The sequence below is a fragment of the Mustela nigripes genome, chromosome 17 (assembly GCF_022355385.1).
Source record: "Mustela nigripes isolate SB6536 chromosome 17, MUSNIG.SB6536, whole genome shotgun sequence".
Classification (NCBI taxonomy): Eukaryota; Metazoa; Chordata; class Mammalia; order Carnivora; family Mustelidae; genus Mustela; species Mustela nigripes.
Window position 1 is genome coordinate 5,506,872 of NC_081573.1, and position 22,781 is coordinate 5,529,652.

Below are 22,781 nucleotides of genomic sequence, written 5' to 3' on the forward strand. Positions count from 1 at the left end.
ACTGGGTCAGGAGGGGGTGGGGAGCAGGCTGCGGGTCCAATGCCATCCGATGCTTCACTGTTCTTAATGAGTTTTACCAGATTTTCTTGAATAAATGTTTCTTCATTGGCTACATGCCCTTAGGACAATTTCCAAAGACCTTAAATGTTTCTTTCTTGGCCATGGTCACAGAGGCATGGTTCCACAGAGCCTTTATGCTGCCTGTCCTGAAATGGAACCCCAAGGAAGCTTTCGAATTCTACCAATCCTCTAGACCCCACCTTAGATCTACTGAATCAGTCTGGAAGAGTGAGGCTGACAGATGGAAAGGCAGGAGTCTGTGTTTTGAGGTTTTGTGGTTATGATGGGTTTGAGAACTGCTGGCCCAGAGCCCTGTGTGCATTAGCTGGGCCAAATAGACCAGAAAGAGAAAGGAGAGGAACCTGAGTGCTGGAATGTCCTTCTGACTGGTGCTCACACTGTAACAGTTATTAAACATTTTGAAATTCATCTATTTGTTAGATGAGGAAAAAAAAAACAAAACTAACCTGAGTCTCAGAGATGAAGTTATTTGTTCAGCCAGTGAGAAGGACCAAGAATTAAATTCTGGCCCTTTGTTTGCTCTAAAACCCTGCTGTCCTGAACTTTTACAGGCTGGTCTCTGAGACAAAGAACTTAAAGTCTGTTCTTGGTGACCCCAAGATTCCCTCAGGAGTTGGCTGGCCTGTAAGAAGAAAATCATGGGGTCCACTGAACTCTCAGAAGAAAAGACTTACACACAACCCAGAAATTCCTCATTACCATCCTGGAAGCTCACAGCCAGGGAGATTCTGGCCACCAAGACCCAAAACTACTTTGCTCAGACAAAACGAACCAAGAACGTCTTGATGCAGATGGCCTTCTCCATTGGGCTGGGCAGTATATGGCGCTTCCCCTACCTGTGTCATCGGAATGGAGGAGGTGAGGCCAGGGGCCCGGATCTTGAGTTTCGGGAAGGAGTGTTAAGGCTTGGAGCCCAGACTCCTGGGTCCTGGGTGGTGGGGGAGAGAGTTCTAAGGGATGAAGAGGAGGGGGGCCGGGACTCCTGGCTGCCTGATCACAGCTCCTGGCTCCCTCCTTCAGGCAACTTTATCCTGATGTACTTCTTCATGCTCTGCTTGTTCGGGATTCCCCTCTTGTACATGGAAATGATCATGGGGCATTGGCTGCGTGTGGACAACATCCGGGTCTGGAAGCAGCTCGTCCCCTGGCTGGGCGGCATAGGATACGCTAGCATATTGGTGAATGAGGGGCCCAGCCAACCGGCATCCCCACTCAGCCCTTATGGTGTCCAGCTCCCCCGTCTCTGTCCATCCTATCCCTCAGGCCCACCGTGTCCACCCCTAGGTGTGCATCTTGATAAGCTTGTATCACAGTGTCATCATCACATGGAGCATTTCCTACCTGGGCAACTCCTTCGATAACTCCCTGCCCTGGAACCAGTGCCCACCGGTGAAGACCATCAATGTCACTGGTGAGGAGAGGGAGAGAAAAGGCCGGCAGGGCCATGGGAGGCAAGGGCACCAGGGAGCAAGAGACGGGGAATGAGAGCCCAAAGGGAGGCAGCGAAGAGCAGGGCCAAGACACCGAGTGAGGTGGTGCCTAAGCGCCTGCGTGCTCCCCAGACCTCTCTTGCCTCCGGACCGTGTCCCACCAGTACTTCTGGTACCACAGCACCCTGAGTGCCTCAGGCCATATTGAGGAAGGGGTCGAGGCCCTCGTCCTGCAGCTCACCCTGGGCATCTTTGCAGCCTGGTGCATCCTCTTCTTAATCATGATCACAGGGCTAAAGACTTCAATGCTGGTGAGCCACCTTGACCACGGACTCTACCGCTTCACATTCGCAAATCCAAGTATCCGGCTTCCTGCCCCGATGCTGTCCAACTCCTTCCTGTTGACCCCTCTTCTCTAATCCCCATGACCCTCCCCCACTCCTAGATCATGGGCTTCGCCACCCAGGTCCTGAGGAAGGTGCCGTACTCTCCCCAGGCTGTGGCAGCCACCAGTCGTCTCACAAAGAACTACTTCCCTCTGGCCCGTGGCCGGGATGGGACTTTGTACTGACCCAGCTCGCTTCTCACCAGCCCACACCCCCAAGGCATAATAGCAGTGGGCACCTTCCAGAGCAGACCGGGGTCTCTCCCCGTGAGCCTTGCATCCTGCACCTGCCTGCGCGTTGACAGCGCCTGTTAATCCCTGAAAAAGCTGATTGCCACCGGCTCCTGTCCAGAATTTCCCATTTATTTTCTTCCAATCCATACTTCCAGCCCGTGCCCCTGGCACCTGCATCATATTCTCCTTACGTGGAAAATTCATTTCAGTGCGTGAAAAATCTCTGCTCAGCTGGGGTTCCTCCCCCATCACCTACGACGCTGTTTCATGCAGCCCTAACTCAGGCACAGACCGTAAACCCTCGCCAACGAATGAATGACATCCAGCCGCCCCACCACTCAAAACCATTTTTACTTGGGGTCTCATCCCTCACTTTGGAGAAGCTCATTGGCGGATGATCCCCCCCAACAACACTGTTGTCTCCCTAGAATAATCCTCCTACAGCTCCCTCCTGTCCCACCATACCACCTTAAGCCAGCTCATGCCCATCTCTCCTCCTGCTGACCTGGGTTCCCTGTTAATGCTTGCCTCTGAACCGCCCCCATCACCGCTTCTCCTGACTTCCGGTTTCTGTCCTGACCCACCTGGCTAGATCCTGGTTTTCACGGTGTTCCTTCCCTGCATCATCCTCCTCTGCTTCCTCATCCAAAGTCTCTTCTTGGAGGGTGCCATTGCCAGCCTCAGACATATGGTGACCACAGAGGTAAGGCTGGGGTCTCCAAACCCTGTCCCTCCCCCAACTCCCCAGTCCTTCAATGACTCTCCTTCTCCGACATCTTCCTTTCTGCCCCCAGCCTGTTCCTCATCCCTCCGCTCTTTACCCCAGCTCATCCCTCTTCCAGTTCACCAATGGGTTCACTCCGAAGCTCAACCCCAAACGTCTCTCTCTCTCTCATCCCCATCCACAGCTCTCAGCCTGGGCCTCGCTGGACCTGTGGCGTCAGGCCGGAGGCCACGTGCTCTATTCCTTGGGCCTCGGCATGGGCACCACCATCAACTTCTCCTCCTACAAGGCTGGAGAAGACAACTATATCCAGGTGGCCTCCTTGATGGCCCTGGTCAATCTGGGGACCTCATTGCTAGTCACATCCATCATCTTTATTGTGCTGGGGTTCTGGGCCACCACCAGTGGCCCCACCTGTGTTGAAAAGTGAGTAATTACAACCTTGTAGGTCCAATAGGGGGTCTCCTTCCCTTAGCGATCCCCCAGCTTCATGGGCCTTCAGACTCAGACCTATCCAATAATAATGATAACAACAACAATCATGATAGTTGTAATAATAACATATTCTCAGAGAAAACTGGCAAATTATAATATTCCAATAGCCAGCACTTTATAGGTAAGAAAACAGTCCCAGAGCAAGACTGTCCGAAGGCTTCCATAAATTGCAAATGGTGTAAAGAAGATTTCAAAATCAATTATTTAACTCACAAAGGAGCTTGTTACAGAATTCTGAGCCACAATCAGTGGTTACTGGCCTGAGCTGCATGTTGGACTCATTTGGGGAGCCTTAGAAAACACTTATATACCTGAGTCTCACCTCCAGAGATTCTGATTTACTTGATCTGGGGTACATTCAGGCACGGGGATGTTTTTTTTTTTTTTTATCTCAAGGTGGAGTTTCTCTTCCAGTTAGGATGTTGAAGGCTGCAAAAGTCCATGCTTCCTTGATACAGCAATGTTAAAAATGAGAGAAAAAAAAAACACGCTAATACTTTCCTTGTAACATTACTGAAGAGCAGTGGACACAAAGGAGCTTTAATGAACTAAATACTGGAGAGTGATAAGTTCATCATAAGTGAGCAAAGAGCCATGAATGTCATTATACCTGGGGGTAAACGCCTGACCTGGGGGCACGTGGCTGGAGGCACAGGCCTGTCATGGATGGAGAGACTTTGCATGGATAAGAAATCAGGCAAGCATTTTTATCACAGTATGCACTGTCAGTAGTTCTTGGAATCACAACAAGCCCCCAACAAATAAATTGCTTGACCCAATAGTTTTCCTCTCTATACCTAGGAATTGTTTTGGAGAAGTGGCAGAAGCTGCAACAGAGGCAGGGCTAGCAAGCAGATGAACTATCCATGGTCTCATGGTGCTCATATCTGTGGGCCCACTGGAGCTGAATGCATAGGTAAACCAAAAACATCTACAGCTAACAATCCAGCCCACTCTAATCCAAATAATGACAACATCAAAGAAATTAGTCCTCGCCAGGAGGAGGAGGTCATGCAGAAAGTTGGAGGGATGGCTCGAGGGCAAAGGGAGACCTCCTTGATCCCATTTGAAGGCAGAGAAAAAACTCAACTAATTAAAACTGCCCCTCCACCCCAGCTCGCCTCAGTACTTAGAAAACTCTAAATAAATAGCCCTCATCTAGCTGCCTCCTGGAATAAAAGGCTTAAATGTGTTGAGACTTCACAAAATAAAACAAATAACATGTTGTTCTCTATGCAGTGCCCAACATGGAATTAAAACCCTCAAGACATTCCCAAACCCAGGAAAATACAATCCATAGCCAAGAGAAAAAAGAAGACCCAAAGACCATCCAGACATTAGAATCAGCGGACAAGAACATTAAAACAGCCGTTATAAATATGTTAAGGAATTTAAGAGAAAAGATGAATACAATGAAAGCCATGGAGATATTTTAGGGAAGATACAGAAAATCTAGAAAAGAACCACATGGAAATTCTAGAAGTCAAAAGTAGATGAAGACAAGTTTTCGCTGGATGTATTTAGTTTAGATTGGAACCAACAGAATAAAGGATGAGTTAATTTGAGGACCGGGTTAATAGAAGTTCTACAAAGTAAAGGACAGAAAGGACAAGAAGAATGAGAAAAACTGAAGAAGAACCCCAGTGACCTAGAGGACTAATAGATGTATAATTGGAGTTGCAGGAGGTGAGGAGAGGAGAGAGAATTAGGGCAGGAAATCTTCAGCTTTATTTGTAATGGCCACAGCTCCAGGCAACCCAAATGTCTGTCGGGAGATGAGCAGATAACAATCCTTAGTACATTCATTCAACAAATGGAGTACTATCTACAAATAAAAATGAATGAACTGTTGATGCACACACCGACATGGATGAATGGATGAATGTCAGACATTATACTGAATGTAACAAGCAAGACAGAAAAGAGTACACACTGTATAAATCTATATGAAATCTAGGAGTAGGCAAAATGAATGTGCAGTGATGGAAATCCGTAGTGGTCTCTGGAATGGAGCAAATGCCCTGGAAAGGGGCCCAAAGTAATTCTGTGGAGTGATGGAAATACTCTATATCTCAATTGGGTGACTTCTCAATACTCACTGAAGTGAATATTTAATATTTGTGTTTTTTATTGTCTCTGATATAGCTCAATAAGAACTGAGTTGGTTTTTTAAAAAGCTTCTGGTTGATTTCAATGAGAACCGTTACCTCCTCAGGCAGCACTGTCCAGTAGAACTCTTTGTGGTGCCAGAAACTTCCTATACCTGCACTATCCAGTGTCATACACACCAGCCACAAGTAGCCAGAGCTCTCGAAATGTGGTGAACGTGGCCAAAAAATGCAAATGTGACCAAAGACCTGAATTTTTCAATTTATATCATTTTTAAAATTTTTATCTATCCATTTGAGAGAGACCACACACTGGGGAGAGGGGGAGAGGAAGAAGCAGACTCCCTGCCATGCAGGGAGCCTGATGCAGTGGTCAATCCCAGGGCCCTGGGATCATGACCTGAGCTGACGGCAGATGCTTAACTGGTGAGCCACCAAGGTGCCCTCTCATTTTTATCATCTTTATTAGCTTTAGTTGACATGGCCATATGTGCCTAGTGGCTATTGTGTTAGTGCAGCCCTAGAAGAACTACCACATGAGCCCCTCGCCCTTCATTATATAGAGCTTGTCAAACTGCAATGAGTATTATGAATTAGTATCAGATCAGTCAGTAAGTCTGGGATGAACCCAAGATTCTGCATTTCTTTTCTTTTTTTTTTTTTTTTGAAGTTTTTTTTTTTTTTAAGATTTTGTTTATTTGACACAGAGAGAGAAATCACAAGTAGGCAGAGAGGCAGGCAGGGAGAGAAAGAGGAGGAAGCAGGCTCCCTGCAGAGCAGAGAGCCCGACGTGGGGCTCGATCCCAGGGCCCTGGGATCATGACCTTTTGAAGATTTTTAAAATTGATTTGACAGAGAGAGACACAGAGAGAGGGAACACAGGCAGAGGGAATGGGAAAGGGAGAAGCAGGCTTCCTGCTGAGCAGGGCGCCCAGTGTGGGGCTCGATTCCAGGAACGTGGGATCATGACCTGAGCCAAAGGCAGCCACTTAATGACTGAACCACCCAGGCGCCCCAAGATTCTGCATTTCTAACAAGTTCCCAGGTATGCTGCCCCTCCACGGAGCTTCTACTTAGAGGAGCAAGGCTATAGGTTACTCTCTCTTTAGGTAAGGAAGGGTGGAGGTATGCTTTATTAGTGTTTTCTAATCAGGAGAACAGAGGACAGCTGAGGATCTGTTAGCATTTCCTTAAATTAAGCAAGCACAGTATTTATGGCCCCGTGATCCCCATTCCCAAGTGTGTATCCTAGAGAAGTCCTTACACAAGCCCTAATGGATGGTTATTGTGGCAGTTTGTCATCTCAGGGAGTGGTGTCATTATTTGGGGAATAGAATATAAAATGCAGGTTGCAAATGCAGCAGAGGGCAGCAGTCAGAAACAACAAACCAGACATATACTCAGCAATATAGAGATGTTGCCAGAAAAACTGAGGGAAGAAAAGTAAGAAACAGAAAACCAAAACACAGTGACACTCAAGTGATGACACACAAAACATACATTTTTGGGGGCTCAGGCAGGTGAGCATCTGCCTTCTGCTCAGGTCATGAGCCCGGGGTCCTGGGATAGAGTCCCTGCATCAGGCTCCCTGCTCAACAGGGAACCTGCTTCTCTGTCGGCTGCACCCCCTCCTTGTGTTTTCTCTCTCTGTCAAATAAGTAAATAAAATATTTTTTAAAACCCATATATTGGGGTGCCTGGGTGACTCAGTGGGTTAAAGCCTCTGCCTTCAGCTTGGGTCATGATCCCGGGGTCCTGGGATCGAGCCCCGCATTGGGCTCTCTGTCCAGCAGGGAGCCTGCTTCCCTTCCTCTCTCTGCCTGCCTCTCTGCCTGCTTGTGATCTCTGTCTGTCAAATAAATAAATAAAATCTTTAAAAAAAAAAAAGGGAAAGAAAGAAATCTACACTCCCACCCATCGGAAGAAGGCCACATGTTGTTTAAAATAAAAACCCATATATTTCTTTTTTTACAAAGAAATATCCATATTTAATGTTTTTAGTCAAACACATGAGAGTAGCTGAAGGCATGAAAGAAAGAGTGAAATTCAGACTTGGAGGGAAAATTTTAAACAGATTTTTCTCTGCTAGTTGAGGAGAATGATTGTGAGGGGGTTTGATTATCGCAGCATTCCAAACCTGAGGTCCAAAAAGAGAGATTCTGAGTGTATTCCTTCCTAGGGCTGTCATCACAAAGTCGTACAGACTGCGTGGCCAAAACCAAAATCTGTCCTCTCGCAGCTCTGAGGCAGAAGTCTGAGGTCAATGTATTGGCAGAGTTGGTTCTTTCTGAGGACAATGGTGGAGAATCTGTCCTGTGCCTCTTCTTGTGCTTTGCAGGCAATCTGGTGTTCCTTAGCTTGTAGGTGTCTGCCTTCATCCGCACGTGGCTTCTCCCTGTACGTTTGTGCCCCACTTTCCCCCTTTTTATAAGTGCACCAGTCATATTGGATCTCGGGCCACCCAGGATGATCTCATCTTTAATAACTTCTGTAACAACCTATTTCCAAGTAATTTCACATTTTCAGGTAGCGGCGGTGGGGATGGGACAGTGTTAGGACTTGAACATAAGAATGTAGCCAGGGCAGGGGAACAGTTTTCAACCCGTAACACTGAGGAATCTTAGCTACTACAGAAGGGGCTTCTGTCCCTTAGGGGGACAACCAGGGCAGTTCACCCCACGTCCACGTGGTGAGTTTCCAGACCCTTGTTAACCAGCTGCGCTCACCTTGGACCGCTTGCTTTCCTCTCCAGTCCCCAGCTGCCCTGGTTTGCGCAGAGCAGTTGGGGGCAGCCTGGTCACCATCTTTCCTGGCCTCTGCTACTTTTCAGGAGCGTCTCAAAGCTGATGAAACTGATAAAAAGGGGCGTCCTGCCTCAGGATGCCAAGCCCCCGGAGGACATCCTGCTCCTGCCCCCCCTGGACTACCTGGAGTGGATCAGCCACCTCCCTCAGCACCTCCAGAACCAGATCATCCGCTTCTCCCCTTCCTGCAGCATCAAGACGCAGAAGGGAAAGGTGTGTTTGCAGGGGCAGGAGGGTGCTTCCCGACGTGTCCTTCCCCAGTGCCCTCTGGGGGCCACTGCATGCATCGCCCAAGGCAGGCAACAGAGTCATGTCTCCACCACCACTGCGTATGTACCAGGGTCTTTGCTAAGTGGTCACTTGACTTTAATTCTCACATCAACCCTAGGATCCCAGTCTGTTAGAGGAGGAGACTGAGGCCCTGGGAGGTAAAGCTCACACAGCCCAGCAAACACTCAGCATTCTGCCGTCAGCCCACCCATCTAGGTGTCTTTCCTCTGCCCGACACAGACATTGCTATTCGATCACTGCACCATTCCCCCCATCCAAACCCACCACTGCCTGAGCGCCCTTCTCCCCCACAGTTCATGGAGGGCCCTGGCCTGGCATTCGCAGCCTTCTCCCAAGCCGTCTCCTTGTTCCCTGGTGCCTCTTTCTGGGCCATCCTCTTCTTCTTGATCCTGGTCATCACAGGGCTAAACACCTTGATAAGGATCTTGGAAAGCATTACTTATCCCCTCCAGAACTCCATCTCCATCTTCAGGAGGTATCCCAAGCTGCTATCAGGTATATGGATTCTCACCCTTCTCCCCAGGCCATCCCAATCTCCCGGGCTCATTTTGACCCCTGGCCCACCCCTGCACATAGACCTCAGTGTGGCCAAACCTGCCTTTGCCACAGTGTTTGTCTGCTTGGGAGGTTTTCTGGGCAGCCTGATCTTCACCAGTCACGCTGGCAGCTACGTAATGTCCTTGTTTGATGATTGCCTGGTCCCGCTCACCCTCATCATCATTGTGGCCTTCCAGAATATGGCCCTGGCCTGGATCTATGGAGCTAGGAGGTGATGTCCAAGTCCTGGGGTCTACCCAGCCAGGGGCCCATCCCAGGTCTCTGAGGAGGGGCGGGGGGGGGGGCATGGTCTGCTCTGTCTGTCCCATAGCAAGGGGGGTCTAGCTAATAGCATGGGGGGCAGGAGGGAGTGATCTGAGGGCAACCACGTGGGTGCTGACATAAAGAGTAGTCAGAAAGCAGGAGGCTCAATTTCCCCTACCATGGGCCACATGGGATAGTCTGAAGGCAGAGGGCCGGAGCCCGGCACTTGGTTCAGGGGGCTCCCATGAGGAGACCAGATCCAGGGCCCAGCCTCAGGGAGGGCCCAGCAGGACCCAGTAGCCCCTACGAGTTGAGAACTGGTGAGAGAACCAGAGGTCTGTCAGACCCAGAGCTCTAGGCCCTGGTGGCCAAAGAAGGGATCCTTCTAGACATCTGTGCCCATGGCCCCCACCCCAGGGTCAGGGAAGAAATATTTGGTGATCTGGGCCGACTGCTGTGGTCCTTCCTCACTGTCCTGTGGTGCTATGTGACCCTGCCTGGGCTGCTGGCCCTGACCACCATCAGCCTCATGCAGCTCTACCAGACAGAACCCCCCTACTACATTGCCTGGAACAGCAGTATGGTGAGATCCCCCTCCCTGGCCTCCTGCCCCCATTCTGGGCACCCCTCCTCTGATCTCCCATTCCATAGAGTCCTAGGTCTGGGCTCCTTCCGTCCCTAAGGACCCTTTAGCCAGCTTCCCAGCCCCTAGGGAACCTGATCTCCAGCGTCACACGGATTGAAATCCCCTAACAGCCCCCCCCTCCTCCACCTCACTCCCTTCTCTCTGCCTGCAGAGCCAGGAGGTGAAACAGCCCTACCTGCAGGGCACCCTGAGCTGGGTCACCTTCCTCAGCGTCCTCGCCTTCCTGCCAATCCCCATCTACCCGCTTCAACACTGGTGGTACCTCCAGGACCACATTGCTTCTGACCCCTTTGAAAAGCTACAGTCCAAAAAGATGCCTTTGGTGCCCCCCAAGCCCTGGCCTAAGCACAGCATGAAGTCCCAGGAGGGAAACAAAGACAGCTCCTCCAAGAGGCGCAGCCTGTCCTTGACTAGGGGGCTGAACCTGAACTCATGGCGGCGGTTCAGCTTGCCCTTGAGCAGCCAGAGCTCTTCCTGGTTCAGCCTGCCTGTCATGAACTCGCTGTCCACATTCTCCACGAGGAGTTTCAGCCTTCCGGTCTCAAGGCAGGTGAGCCCGGCCTTAACACCCATAGACAACAGTGACCAGCACGTGAAGACCAAAGACCAAAACCAGCAGGAGAACTCTGTTCCGTAACTGGTGACGCCACCCCTCTTTCCAAGGCAGCGAATCTGTCCAACAGGTGACGGCATGAGCGCCCATTTTACTACAGAAATAATGGGTTCTGCCGGAAAGGAGGGGGAGGGGTACATGGGAATCGTGCCCATCAACCGCTCATTTGGCCTTGGGAAGAAATGGACAACTCAGGAGCTCTTTCCTCTCCTGGAATAATACCAGTTCTGCTAAGTGGAACATTCTGCTCTGAGGTCAAAGAATTCAGACCAAGAAGTCAGCTCAGCCGTTCGCAGAGCTGGACCTAGTTCCTCCTTTCTCCCTGTGAGTGGGGAGTACCGTGTTGGCACAATGGGGATGGGCTTCATGGCACTGGCCAGAACCCAGCCTTTCCAGTTATCATGGAGATAGACAGTGTTCCCTCCAAACCCCAAACTCCACCGCCAAACTGGATCTCAGGGTGGGGGGGCTGATTTCTCCAGAGCTACCCTCTCAGAGTGGGCTGGGATAATAATGCTAAGTCAATAAATTGATCCGCTGAGACCCCATGCACAGGCTGTGGCACCGTGTTCTTTCTGTCAGCCTCCTCCTGCCCATATACCCTCCAAATCAGCAACCTCTAGTGAACTGAGAATCCGGTCTGGTGACTCCAATCTCCTTCTCCCTTTGGGACACAGTTTATGGAGTTTCTGTGTTCTTCCTTGTTCTGGAGTTGAGACAAGCCTTTGGGGAACTTTGCAGCAATCTGTATTACTCAATCCAGAAAGTGTGTTAACCCTTAAATCTAACGTGGTTCGGGGACCATACTACTGAATGTGTCCCATCATTATCATCTCACTTCTCCTGCCAAGAGGGGAGCATGCCTGGAGCTGCATCAGGTGGGTAGCTATCATGCTTCATTCTGACTTGGGGTAGAGTCGCTCACCCACTTGGGCATTGGGAGGTAGGTCACGTGGTTTCTGTGGGCTCAGGACCAAGGAGTCTTAGAGAACTCAGAGCTTCTTAGGGTTGTCTGCGGGAATAAGTAACACTACCCTGCCTCTTCAAACACCAAATGGAGTTAAGGCAGCTCAGGAGGTGGAGGCACCTTCTAGAAGCCACATCTCTTTGTATCTTCCTGGGTAACTCCCCATGCCCAAAGACCATGACCTTGAGAATCAATGCAAGCTCCCATCACCACCCACTCTGGCTCCAAATCACCTCCCAATTTTCTGCCTGCCCATTCACGCCTTTTATTTGCCTCAGAGGTCTCTAAACATTGCTTATCACACTCCTTTATCGGTGACAATTTTTTGAGAAAATATTCCCAACATGTGTAGAAAATCTACTCGTGAACGACTGTCGTTCTACATCATCTTGATAAAGCTTAATTCATTTTGCTTATTTCTGTTAAAAAATTAGCTATAAGTAGAAATTCTAAATGTTTCTTCCTGCATGCCCAGTGTAATGGCTTCTACAACCCAATCTGGAGAGCCCCGAAAAGGTCACAGGCAGAAGCTCGCAGGCCCTTCGCGTGTCTGAGACTCACACCTCCTGGCGTCCTGCCTCCACTTTACTCTCCAGGGACGCTGCGTCTGGGATGACGTGGCTCCGGAAACCAGCTGCAGGGAGAGGGCCTGTTCTCCCCTCCCTCACCTCTGCGTCACTTCCCCTCTCAGAGGCAGGACGGGCCGCCATGAACCAGGTATGGGAAGAGCCTGGCCGGGTGAGCTGCAGACCAGTGGAGATGATGCATCTTAAACCATGCAGGGCTCTAGCTCTAAGGTCATTGTTTTTGTGTGAGGTTGGAGGGGTGGGGAGTCCTGGCATGCGCAACACTGTCCCAGGGGCTGCAAGCCGCCCCCTTGCCTTGGTTAACACTTAGAGAAGGCACAGACAGGCCCTTTGCTGGGCCTGCGAGTGGATACCGCAGGAGGCTCAAGGAGAGAGAGAAAGGCCCTGAGATAACCAGTCCACAACTAAGGTGGAAATAGAGTTGAGGTCTTCTGGTTGCTAGTCTGGGGTCCTTTTCTTTCTTGTTTCTGTACCAGGTTAACCACTTCTTGGCCCCTGTGGCTACGGTGCTGGCATGTGACCTCCATTCCCCAATCTGAGGTGCTTCCACAAGCCTGGAGAGGAAAACGAGGACATTTGAAGCGACCTCTGTGTGGGGGGAGGTTGGTCATCTTGGCGGATGTGGAGTGGAAGCCTCTGGACCCCCTGCAATGAGGTCTCAAGGCATGCGTGAGGGCTTTTGTTGTTAACCTTGGCCGGGATGGCCGTTCCGTTGGCTTAGGTAAGCTGCTCGGTAGCCGGCAAGTAGCTGCAGCTTACACCGGAGTCAGCAGACTTTCCTGTAAGGGGCCAGATGGTATTCTTGGCTTTGCAGGACACAGGGTCTCTATTGTATATTCTTTGTTATTTGTTTTTTATAACTCTTTAAAGATGTAGAAGTCATTCTTAGCTCAAAGGCCAGAGGATCTTACAGGCTATGGTTTGCCAACACCTGGTCTGGGGCCACGTCAGGCCAACAAGAAAATGCCGGTGGCTAAGGCAGAATTCAGTTTGGACTCCCTAGTCGGCCGACATCGGGCAAGGCTGCCACCCAGGCAGTCCAGCAGAAAGAAGGGTGACCCAAGAATTGCCAGGGGCCTGAATGCTTAATTTTCAAAATAAGTCTTTGCAATTCCCTGCTCCCTTCGGCCTCAGTCTAATGACAAGATGAAGCTGCTCTGGAAACACCCAGACTCGCTGACCAAAACTCCTGCCCAAGGTGTGTGGACTGGGACATGAGAAAGGTTGTCAGAAATAGTCAGAAATGTATTCTGAGTGGATTTTTGTGGACCTGACAGTCGATAATACCAGATGCATGTGGAGAGTAGGGAAAATATAAAGTCCCTAAACGTCAGTCTGTCTTCCAGGGCTGGCGTTGGGGCTGGGTGGCGGCCGCAGCCCAGTGGATACGAGCAGCCTTTAACTTTGCCCCAACAGCGAACTAGGCAATCGTTTAGGGGAACCTTTGTAAATGGAGGCCCCCTGGAGCCGGTGGCGGGGACAGTTCCTTCTGGTTGGCTCCTGCCTCTTTCAATTCCAAAACGGATTAACACAAGGACCAGGGTAGCTCTGCTCTCGAATCTTCCATTTACATTTAACCATTTCAGACCTTACTGGTTGTCAAGTTCAGGTTGACGGACCCTAAAATGAAGATGTAAGGCTAGAGATTTTAGAGACCTCCACGTGTGGAGCCTCCTCTATCTGAGAGCTGAAGAGGAAATCAACAGCTGCCTTTCCGCAAAAGCGGCGTTCGCGGCGGTTGTGTCGGCAGGTGGCGCTGTGGTACTGGGAACTGGCCTCCCTGGGTCCTGCGGCGGCCCTGAAGTCAGAAAAAGGGATTCTTCTTTCTCCTTTTGGGAACCTGTTGTTTCTTTACGCGGTTCTAGAGAGAACCACGCATGCTCCAGTCTCTGGATGGGAGAATCCCCTGACACTTGGAGGACATTCACAGTATGGACACACGAAATATCAATTATACACTTAATAGAAGAAGCCAAAACAGCACATCGCATTAGCCCAAAGGCCCCACCAAACAGGGTCACTTGGACTTCCTTCCCCCACTGTGTGCTACATCAGTGGTCAGCTGTGCGCTTTCCTTCTGGGGAACATGGACCTAGAAGTCTAACATCCTTGAGTCGTGAAGCATCAGCTTCAGCAAAATTTTCCACCTGCGACGCATGTAAGGGCCATGAAGGCTGGTCCATGCTGGACCTTCTTTATAGTTAGAAGCTTCGGGACCAACCATGTGTTTTTCCTAAACTATGAAACGTCTGTTTGAGCCCAGGCAGTCCTCAGATGGTGACTTGGGTAGCAGGGCCTTCATCTTCATCTTCCCTCAAGGCCACCCATTCCTAGCTGATTAGACAGAGGCCATTACTGACACATCATTCCTTCCAGAGATGTACAAATGGCGGACGAAGCACAGGAAAAGCAGCTCAGTGTCTTCAGTCATTAGGGAAATGTAAATCAAGCCCAAAATGACACACCACTTCACACCCACCAGGATACTGATAACCAAAGAGAATGCAAAGTAACAAGTTTTGTGGAGGATTTGAGGAAACTGGAAACTCCTGCGTCACTGGTGGGAACATGAAATGTTGCACTCGCTGTGAAAACCAGCTTGGCAGCTCCTCAATTTCCACTCTAGGTCTAGACGCAAAAGAACTGAAAACAAGTGTTCAAACAAAAACTTGTACGTGAACGTTTACAGCAGCATTATTCGCAATTGCCAGAAAGTAGAAGCCACCCAAACATCCATTAACAGATAAATGGATAAAATAAAAGTGATGTATCCATACTAAGGGTAGTGTTCAGTCCTAGGCAAGAGGGAAGTTCTCATACAACATGGATAAATCTTAAAAACATTCTGTTACGTGAAAGAAGTCAAACACAAGGGACCACGCGTGATGATTCGATCTATATGAAATACCCAGAAAAGGCAAATCCAGAGAGCTAGAGAACAGAATGGTGGTCCAGGCCAGTGTTGAGGGGAGAGAAGCAGCAGCAATGAGTGCTTAGTGGGTACAAGGTTCCCATGTGGAACCTGGTGGTCATCACGGATCAACTTTGTGAAAGTACCAAATGCTACGGACTCCCATGCTTCTAACAGATTAAAATGGTGAATTTTATATCCTGTATATTTTACCATGATTTTAAAAAAATACAAATTGGAAACAATGAAATAAAATTGCCTTTACTTATGGACAGCATGACTGTATCCAGAGAAGACCCCACTCTGCAAAAATTGTACTAGAACTAATAAGAGTCTAGCAAAGTCAGAACACATCAGTAAGAGATCAGTGGTATTTCTGTATACTAGCAGTAAGCAATCAAATTTTTTAAATGTCAAACAGTATTAATATTGCCACCATTGTCACTTACATTATTATTACTATAACTTGGGTTAGAGAATTAATGCGGCATCTTCCAGAGAAATCTGGATGCCACACAACGCTTGGCGGTATTTCAGACCTCCTCTGCACCCGAAGTGGCAGATAATTGGAATTCCTCCAATTTGGAGGAAGGATGTTTTGGTTGTGATTTCTGGATGTGGTGGTTGTTGGTGGTTGTCTTGCTATTTAACTAATAACTGCTGTCAGTTCAGTCTTGTCATTACCGGTTTACTTTGTTATGGGTTTAGTTAAACTGCATGGATAATGATGCACATTTGCCTCAATTCCATGTGCGCGTGGCCTGCAATTTCCACTAATTAGACTCTTTAAAGACATTTCTGCAGTTATCTACTCAAATCTGCATCATCTGTTCCCCTCTTGCCAAAGCAGATGTACACAGCTCCCACCCACCCCCACTCCAGGAAATAATTTGCTTATTATCACTGAGTTCTTTCTCCACTGGAAGTAGGAACGGGGGGTGCAGACGGCTGGGATTTCTGTCCCACTGAAGTGAGAACCACCAAAACAGCGTACACAAGAGGGGCTGGGCCGAGTCAGACAGGCAGAGTGGACCTGGGAGCGCAGAACAGACCTGGAGATTATCTAAAATACGGCAAAAGACTGACCAAAGACCTCAAACGCAGCCCCGTGGCAAAAGGATCTAGATACCTGCCATTTCCTCAGGAATCAAGCACTGGACTCACTCCTCTCAAATGGCTTTATTTCCCCAGTGTGGGGGGCTGCAGGTAGGATCTCTGATCCCTGAACCCCAGGACCCCACAGCCTTCTCCCGCCCAGCGGGCTGTGGCAGCGCCTTCAGAAGAGCAGTGCCTGGGCTCGAGGCTGAGCCTCCCGGAGTCCGACTGGTTCTGGGAGGAGCTGGGCCTGGGTGGCTCACGTGGATCAACACTCCCTGAGGGGGTCCTGACAGCAGCTCGCGTGGTCCTCCGCCAGCGTGGGGCCCACGTGCAAGACAAGACCGCGAGGTGCAAGGGTCAAGGACCAGCTAGGACTTTAGGAGCAAACACTCCCTGTGGGGACGACTCCTTGAAGTCTGCCAGCAGGGCTCAGTCTGGAGGGAAGAGAGAACAGGTGGTGGGATGGAGAAGACGGCAAAACATGGGCGGCTGGCAAAAAGAAGGAAGCACGAAAAGCCCAAAGGAAACAGAGTGCACCCCAGGACAAGGGAAAGGCAGCGCGCGGGAGAAAATCACTCAGAGATAGAGGAGCAAAAGCCCCAGAACGTGGGGTGGTGACCACAGAGGCCAGCAATAGGCACAGACGGACCCCACAATACTCACCTTTAGGCCCAGACGGGGCAGGTGGCGGCGGCCCCCCTGGAGGCAACAATGCAGAGCGGCTCAGGGCGTCAGCCACCCAGCCCAGGACGCGGCCACAGTGCTGCACCTGGGGAGCGGGAGGGACAGAGGGTAAGAGACCACCCCCCCTACCCTGGCCACACACATACACACACACACACACACCCCGGCCTGGCCCGGGAGTCCTCACCTCCTGCTCCAGCCCTTTCAGACGCTGCTCATACTCCCGGATCCGCCTCAACTGCTTCAAGGCTGTGTCCACCCTGCAACCACAACCACCAAGGGCATCAGGCCCATTCCCGCCGCCCGCTAGCCCCGCCCACCTCGGAAGCCCCAGGCCCGCAGACCTGCCTTCCTCCCCAACACTAAGGCTTCGCCCCACTCTGGCTCCACCTGGACCTGGCTCCTCTCTCCTCTTCCCCCCTCCCCCCCAGGAAGCCCCGCCCTCACTTTTGCGATGTGCGTTTCAGACGCTCGGAGTCGCTCTCCCGCTTATCCCGCGCGCGAGCCAGCAGGAAATTCTCCTTCTGCACCGACTCCCACGTCAGCAGCCTCCGCTCTGCTTCCTTGGAGAGGTAAACCCCTGGCAGGGGGGTAAGGGCAGAGTCAGAGGGCCTGCCCCCTCCTTGGCCCAGCCCCGCCAAGGCCTCCCGCGCGTGAGCCCACGCAGACCACGCCCTGTGCAGGTCCAGGCCCCACCCTAATACTTAACACCTGCCCCCCCAACACCTAATCTCTAACCCCTCAGTGCTCCCCGACATCTTCCCGCAGCCTGTCCGTGCTCTTCCTTCTCTCCAGGGCCTGACCCCTGTGCTTTTCCCTTTCGCATCAAACCCCGCTCTCACGAAAATGTTCGATGACCGGGGAGGGCGGCAAGCGGGACCGACGCCTGCGTAGGTGCCGAATGAGGAGGCGCACGTGAGAGATGATGATAAGGGGCGGGGCCAGCGCCGGCCGAGAGTGAAATTCCCGGATGAGGCTGTAGCGCTGAGCCTTCCAATAGAGGTCGCTGTTTCCCTGTACTTTGCCGAAGGTGTCGCTGTGGGGAGGAGAGGTCAAGGGTCACCAGAGGTCAAAGAGGGCAGATGAAGGTTAGATATTAGACAATATGTTTTGAGACCAAGGCAGCAGGCCAATGTCAGAATCATTAAGGTCAGAGGTATTACAGGATGCACTTAGTAGGAGCTGGATTAGGAGGGCAAAGAGATGTCTGGCGTCAAGGGGAGACAGTGTCAGGAATTAGGGTAGAGGTTATAGACAGGCTCAAAAGTCAGCTGAACACAAATAGCTAAAATCAGAAATGAAAATGGAGACATCACTATGAACCTTACAGAAATAAAAAGGATTATAAGAGAACACTATCCCAACTGTACACCAACAAATTAGATAACCTAAATGAAATAAATGGACAGATTCCTAGAAACATACAAATTACCCAACTCAAGAAGAAACAGAAAATCTCAAAAGACCTATAACAAGAGATTACATCACTCATCAAAAATGTCCCAACAACAACAAAATCCCAGGCCTAGATGTTGTTGTTGATGAGTTCTACAAAACATTAAATAAGTAAATAACACCAATCCTTCTCAAATTCTCCCAAAAAACTCCAAAAAAAGAGGAGAGAACAGTTTGTGACTCATTCTGTGAGGCCAACAGCATTACCCACCCAGATAATGATAACACAAGGAAACAAAACTACAGACCAATAGTTTTTATGGATACACACGCAAATATCCCCAACAAAATACCAACAGACCTACTTCGGCTGCATAGTAAAAGGATCATATACCATGACCAAGTGGGATTTATCCCAGTAATGCAAGGTGCCTCAACATGCAAAAATCAATATAATACACCACCTTAATAGAACAAAAAGAAAAAAAAAAAAACAACTACATGATCCTCTCAAGTGGCCGAGATACAAAAAGGCATTCGACAAAACCCAACATCCTTTATGGTTTAAAAAAAATCAGATAGGATTAAAAGGAAAATTCCTCAACATGGGTAGAGGGTACTTATGAAAAACCTATGGCTAACATCATACTCAATGAAGAAAGACTAAAAGCTTTCAGCTAAAATAAGGAACAAGACAAGGATGCCCACTCTTACCACAGCTCTTTGTTGTTGTACTGAAAAGTTCTAGCCAAAGCAATTAAATAGGAACAGGAAATAAAAGGCATCCAAATTGGAAAGGAAGACATAGAACTATTTCTACTCACAAATGACACGATCCTATATATCAAAAATCTCAGAGAATCCCAAGAAAGCTACTAGAGCAAATTCAGCAAAGTTGCAGGGCATCAGATCACCAACCAAAAATCAGTTGTGTATCTCTACACCTGCAGTGAACACTGCCACGTCTGCCAGCCAAGGACTGCCAGCAGTCTGCCAGCAGGGAACAGAGTCTCCTTCACAGCCCTTAGAAGGAACCAATCCTACACATACTTTGGTTTTGGACTTACAGCATCCAGAACTGCAACGGAAAAGTTTCTGTTACTTAACACCATCCACTTTTTGTTACTTTGTTAGGGAAACCTCAGGAAACTAATACAATGGCTAATGGCCAACTAATTTTTTTAAAGATTTTATTTATTTGTCAGAGAGAGAGAGAGAGTGCGCACAAGCAGGAAGAGCAGAAGGCAGAGGGAGAAACAGGCTCCCTCTGAGCAAGGAGCTCAATGCAGGACTTGATCCCAGGACCCTGGGATCATGACCTGAGCCAAAGGCAGACATTTAGCCAACTGAGTCACCCAGGTGTCCCTGGGTGACAAGTCCATTCGATATGGAAAAATAAAACAGTCTCTTAGACACAGAGACCTGGAACAATGGGATTTCGGCGTGCAAAAAGAACGAAGTTGGACCCCACATCACATCCATATACCAAAATTAAGTCAAACAGACCAAGAAACTGAATATAAGAGCTAAAACCATAAAACATAGAAGTGAATATTACCTTGGATTGGGAGATGGGTCCTTAGATACAACACCAATAGTACAAATAAAAAACTTTTTTTTTTTAAAGATTTTTTTTTTTTTTTTAGAATTTTATTTATTTATTTGACATAGAGAGATCACAAGTAGGCAGAGAAGCAGGCAGAGAGAGAGGAAGGGAAGCAGGCCCCTGCTGAGCAGAGAGCCCGATGTGGGACTCGATCCCAGGACCCTGAGATCATGACCTGAGCCGAAGGCAGTGGCTTAACCCACTGAGCCACCCAGGCGCCCCTTTTTTAAAGATTTTATTTATTTATTTGACAGAGAGAGATCACAAGTAGGCAGAGAGGCAGGTAGAGAGAGAAGAGGGAGGAAGCAGGCTCCCTGCCGAGCAGAGACCCCGATGCGGGGCTTGATCTCAGGACCCTGAGATCATGACCTGAGCCGAAGGCAGAGGCTTTAACCCACTGAGCCACCCAGGCGCCCCCAAATAAAAAACTTTTAAATTTTTGTGCATCAAAGGGGATTATCAAGAACAGGAAAGGGGCGCCTGGGTGGTTCAATGGGTTAAAGCCTCTGCCTTTGACTCGGGTCATGATCCCAGTGTTCTGGGATCAAGCCCCGCATTGGGCTCTCTGCTCAGTGAGGAGCCTGCTTCCTCCTCTCTCTCTGCCTGCCTCTCTGCCTAGTTGTGATTTCTCTCTGTCAAATAAATAAAATATATTTTAAAAAAGAACAGGAAAAGACAACCAACAGAATGGGATAGGAGAACCTGGGTGGCTCAGTGGGTTAAGCCTCTGCCTTCGGCTCAGGTCATAATCCCAGGGTCCTGGGATCAAGCCCCACATCGGGCTCTCTGCTCAGCAGGGAGCCTGCTTCCTTCTCTCTCTGCCTGCCTCTCTGCCTACTTGTGGTCTCTGTCAAATAAATAAAATTAAATCTTTAAAAAAAAATCTTAAAAAAATCAAACACCAGTTCGCCCACTAGCTAGGACTGCAGCATTGTTTTGAAAAGGAAAATAACAACTCATGGCAAGGCTGTGGGGAAATCCGAACTCTCCTACATCACTAATGAGAACAGAAAATGGTGCTGCTGCTGTCGAAAACCGTTCAGTTTCAAAAAGCTAAAGAGAATTGCCACAGCATGCCCAGCATCCTACTTTAGGAATATATCCAAAAGAAATAAAAACAGAATCGAACAGGTACATGAACACTAACGTTCAGTGCAGCATCATTTGAAAGAGCGAAGGGATGGAAACAAGCGAGTTTCCATGAACAGATGAACAGATGAGGGAACGGGATAGACTCGTACAATGGAGTATTATTCAGCCATGAAAAGAGTACTGGTCCATGCTGCAACTTGGATAAACACTGAAAACTTTATGCTAAGTGAAATAAGCCAGACAGAAAACGATAAATGTTGTATGAATCAACATACAACAAGGGGGGCTGAGACTTAGAGGGGGGTACGTATTCATATACATGGTATGAATCCACGTATATGAAACCTCTAGAATAAGCAAATTCCTAAAGACAAAAAGCGGGCTCCAGGGGGCCAGGCGGGTCAGTGGGGAGCAGGAAGTTGCTGCTGGCTCATTGGGTACACACTGTGTGTCTGGAGCGATAACATTTTTTGGAAGTACATAGTGGTAGTGGTTGTAAAACATTATGAATTTAATTAATGGTACTGAATTGGTACACTTCAAATTGGCAAATTATATGTGTTTTGCCACAAAAAAACATTTTTTTTTTCATGTTCTGCCTGGGCTCAGAGAGAGGATCAGAGTTCACAGTCCAGGTCCGGGCAGTGTCTGAACTCTGGGACTAAAGATGGAACTGATTAGACCTGGGTCTGGGTCAAGCTGGGACAGAAAGTCACACTGGGGTCAAGGGTCACGCTGGGTGAGGTCAGGTCAGAGAGTAGCTGGGCCTCACCTGAACATGGCGATGAGCAAATTGAGCAGCAGGATGTTGGCCACCAGCAGGAAGATGATGAGGAGGAGAACCACCAGCCAGTTGGCATAGAGTGAGACGCAGGAGCCTGCCTGAGCCCCTGGCGGGCGAGCCCAGAAGCCCTGCTCCGACGAGCAGTTGACATGCTCCATGAGGGCCACTGTGAAGGGAGACACTCAGAGATGGGCCAGGGAGACAGAGACCAGAGAAAAACAGAAATTCAGAGGGGTGTGAGGGAAAGAGACCCAGAGAGAGGGAGACAGAATCCCAGAGAGAGACAGAGGAGGCGTCAGAGACCCAGAGACAGGGAACAGAGATATGAAGAGAAAGGAGGGCAGAGTCCCATAGAGATGTAGGGGGTAGGGGCTACTCAGAGACCTAGAGAGAGAGGGGGGCTGAGACTTAGAGGGGGGTACGAACCCCAGGGACGGGGAGCCCTGGGAGGGGGAACTCGAAGGGACGGCATCAGATCCTCTCATCCCTCCATACCGTCCATGTCCTCCTGGGGGATCTGCCCAAAGATCTGCAGATAGGGCCGGTAGAAGACGCGGCGCAGGACATTCGGGAGGTCACGATCCTGGGGCCTGAGGAGCCCCTCCGTGGCCACGCCGTAGGCAACCAGCCACACACCCAGGAAGAAGAGGAAGAAGAACACGTCCTTCATCTGCGAGGTGGAAAGAGACCAAGTCTGGACCCGCCCCCTGGAATGACCCTGCCCCTAGCCCCACCCATGCCCACACCTCCATGCCCCGCCCCTTTCCTCCTCTGGATCCGCCCACCCGACCCTGCCCCCCTCACCATCTTGTTCACGATCACGATCTTAGGCCCGAGTTGTTTGTTGACCGTGAAGATGTGCAGCAGCCGCAGCGTGAAGACCATGAAGTCGAGGCAGAGGACGGTGCGGCCCAGGTCATACAGGCCGGGGGTCAGCCTGCGGTGCGGGGAGATGCGGCAGGGCTCACTTAGGGGTCACGGGGTACAAAGGAAAACCCAGGTCTTCCCAACACCAGGCTTAGGGTGACCCCGGAGGGGCCGCAGC

At 49.7% G+C, this 22,781-nt stretch overlaps 2 protein-coding genes and 1 long non-coding RNA gene across 5 annotated transcripts in view; 2 read left to right on the plus strand and 1 right to left on the minus strand.

The window, feature by feature from the left end:
• The first annotated feature begins 866 nt into the window (after nt 1-866).
• LOC132005871 (orphan sodium- and chloride-dependent neurotransmitter transporter NTT5-like) lies at nt 867-10,636 on the plus strand. The gene is made up of 12 exons (XM_059383381.1): nt 867-939; nt 1,102-1,259; nt 1,366-1,492; nt 1,644-1,822; nt 1,957-2,052; nt 2,723-2,833; nt 3,039-3,280; nt 8,288-8,474; nt 8,846-9,047; nt 9,129-9,321; nt 9,771-9,936; nt 10,151-10,636. The coding sequence occupies exons 1-12, from the start codon at nt 867-869 to the stop codon at nt 10,634-10,636; spliced, it is 2,220 nt and encodes a 739-aa protein (XP_059239364.1).
• Nucleotides 10,637-12,252: 1,616 nt separating this feature from the next.
• Nucleotides 12,253-15,354, plus strand: LOC132005648 (uncharacterized). Its single transcript, XR_009400863.1, has 2 exons — nt 12,253-12,296; nt 12,643-15,354. It is a non-coding gene; the product is annotated as an uncharacterized LOC132005648 (long non-coding RNA).
• An 887-nt stretch (nt 15,355-16,241) lies between these two features.
• The window catches only part of TRPM4 (transient receptor potential cation channel subfamily M member 4), a 38,298-nt gene continuing 31,758 nt past the window's right edge, over nt 16,242-22,781 (minus strand). For all 3 annotated transcript variants that reach the window (XM_059383032.1, XM_059383033.1, XM_059383034.1), the window contains 8 exons: nt 22,541-22,673; nt 22,232-22,406; nt 21,725-21,902; nt 17,702-17,895; nt 17,307-17,439; nt 17,047-17,119; nt 16,839-16,944; nt 16,242-16,609 (listed from right to left, as the gene is read on the minus strand). In XM_059383032.1, the coding sequence (XP_059239015.1) occupies nt 16,605-16,609; nt 16,839-16,944; nt 17,047-17,119; nt 17,307-17,439; nt 17,702-17,895; nt 21,725-21,902; nt 22,232-22,406; nt 22,541-22,673 (997 nt within the window). In that variant the 3' untranslated portion in view covers nt 16,242-16,604. The remainder of the gene's footprint in view (nt 16,610-16,838; nt 16,945-17,046; nt 17,120-17,306; nt 17,440-17,701; nt 17,896-21,724; nt 21,903-22,231; nt 22,407-22,540; nt 22,674-22,781) is intronic.

Coding starts and splice junctions, on each gene's coding strand:
- LOC132005871 (XM_059383381.1), top strand. CDS start 867: ATGCAGATGGCCTTCTCCATTGGGCTGGGCAGTATATGGCGCTTCCCC. Junction 1,823..1,956: donor GGCTAAAGACTTCAATGCTG/GTGAGCCACCTT, acceptor CCCCACTCCTAG/ATCATGGGCTTCGCCACCCA. Junction 9,322..9,770: donor TGGATCTATGGAGCTAGGAG/GTGATGTCCAAG, acceptor CCCCCACCCCAG/GGTCAGGGAAGAAATATTTG.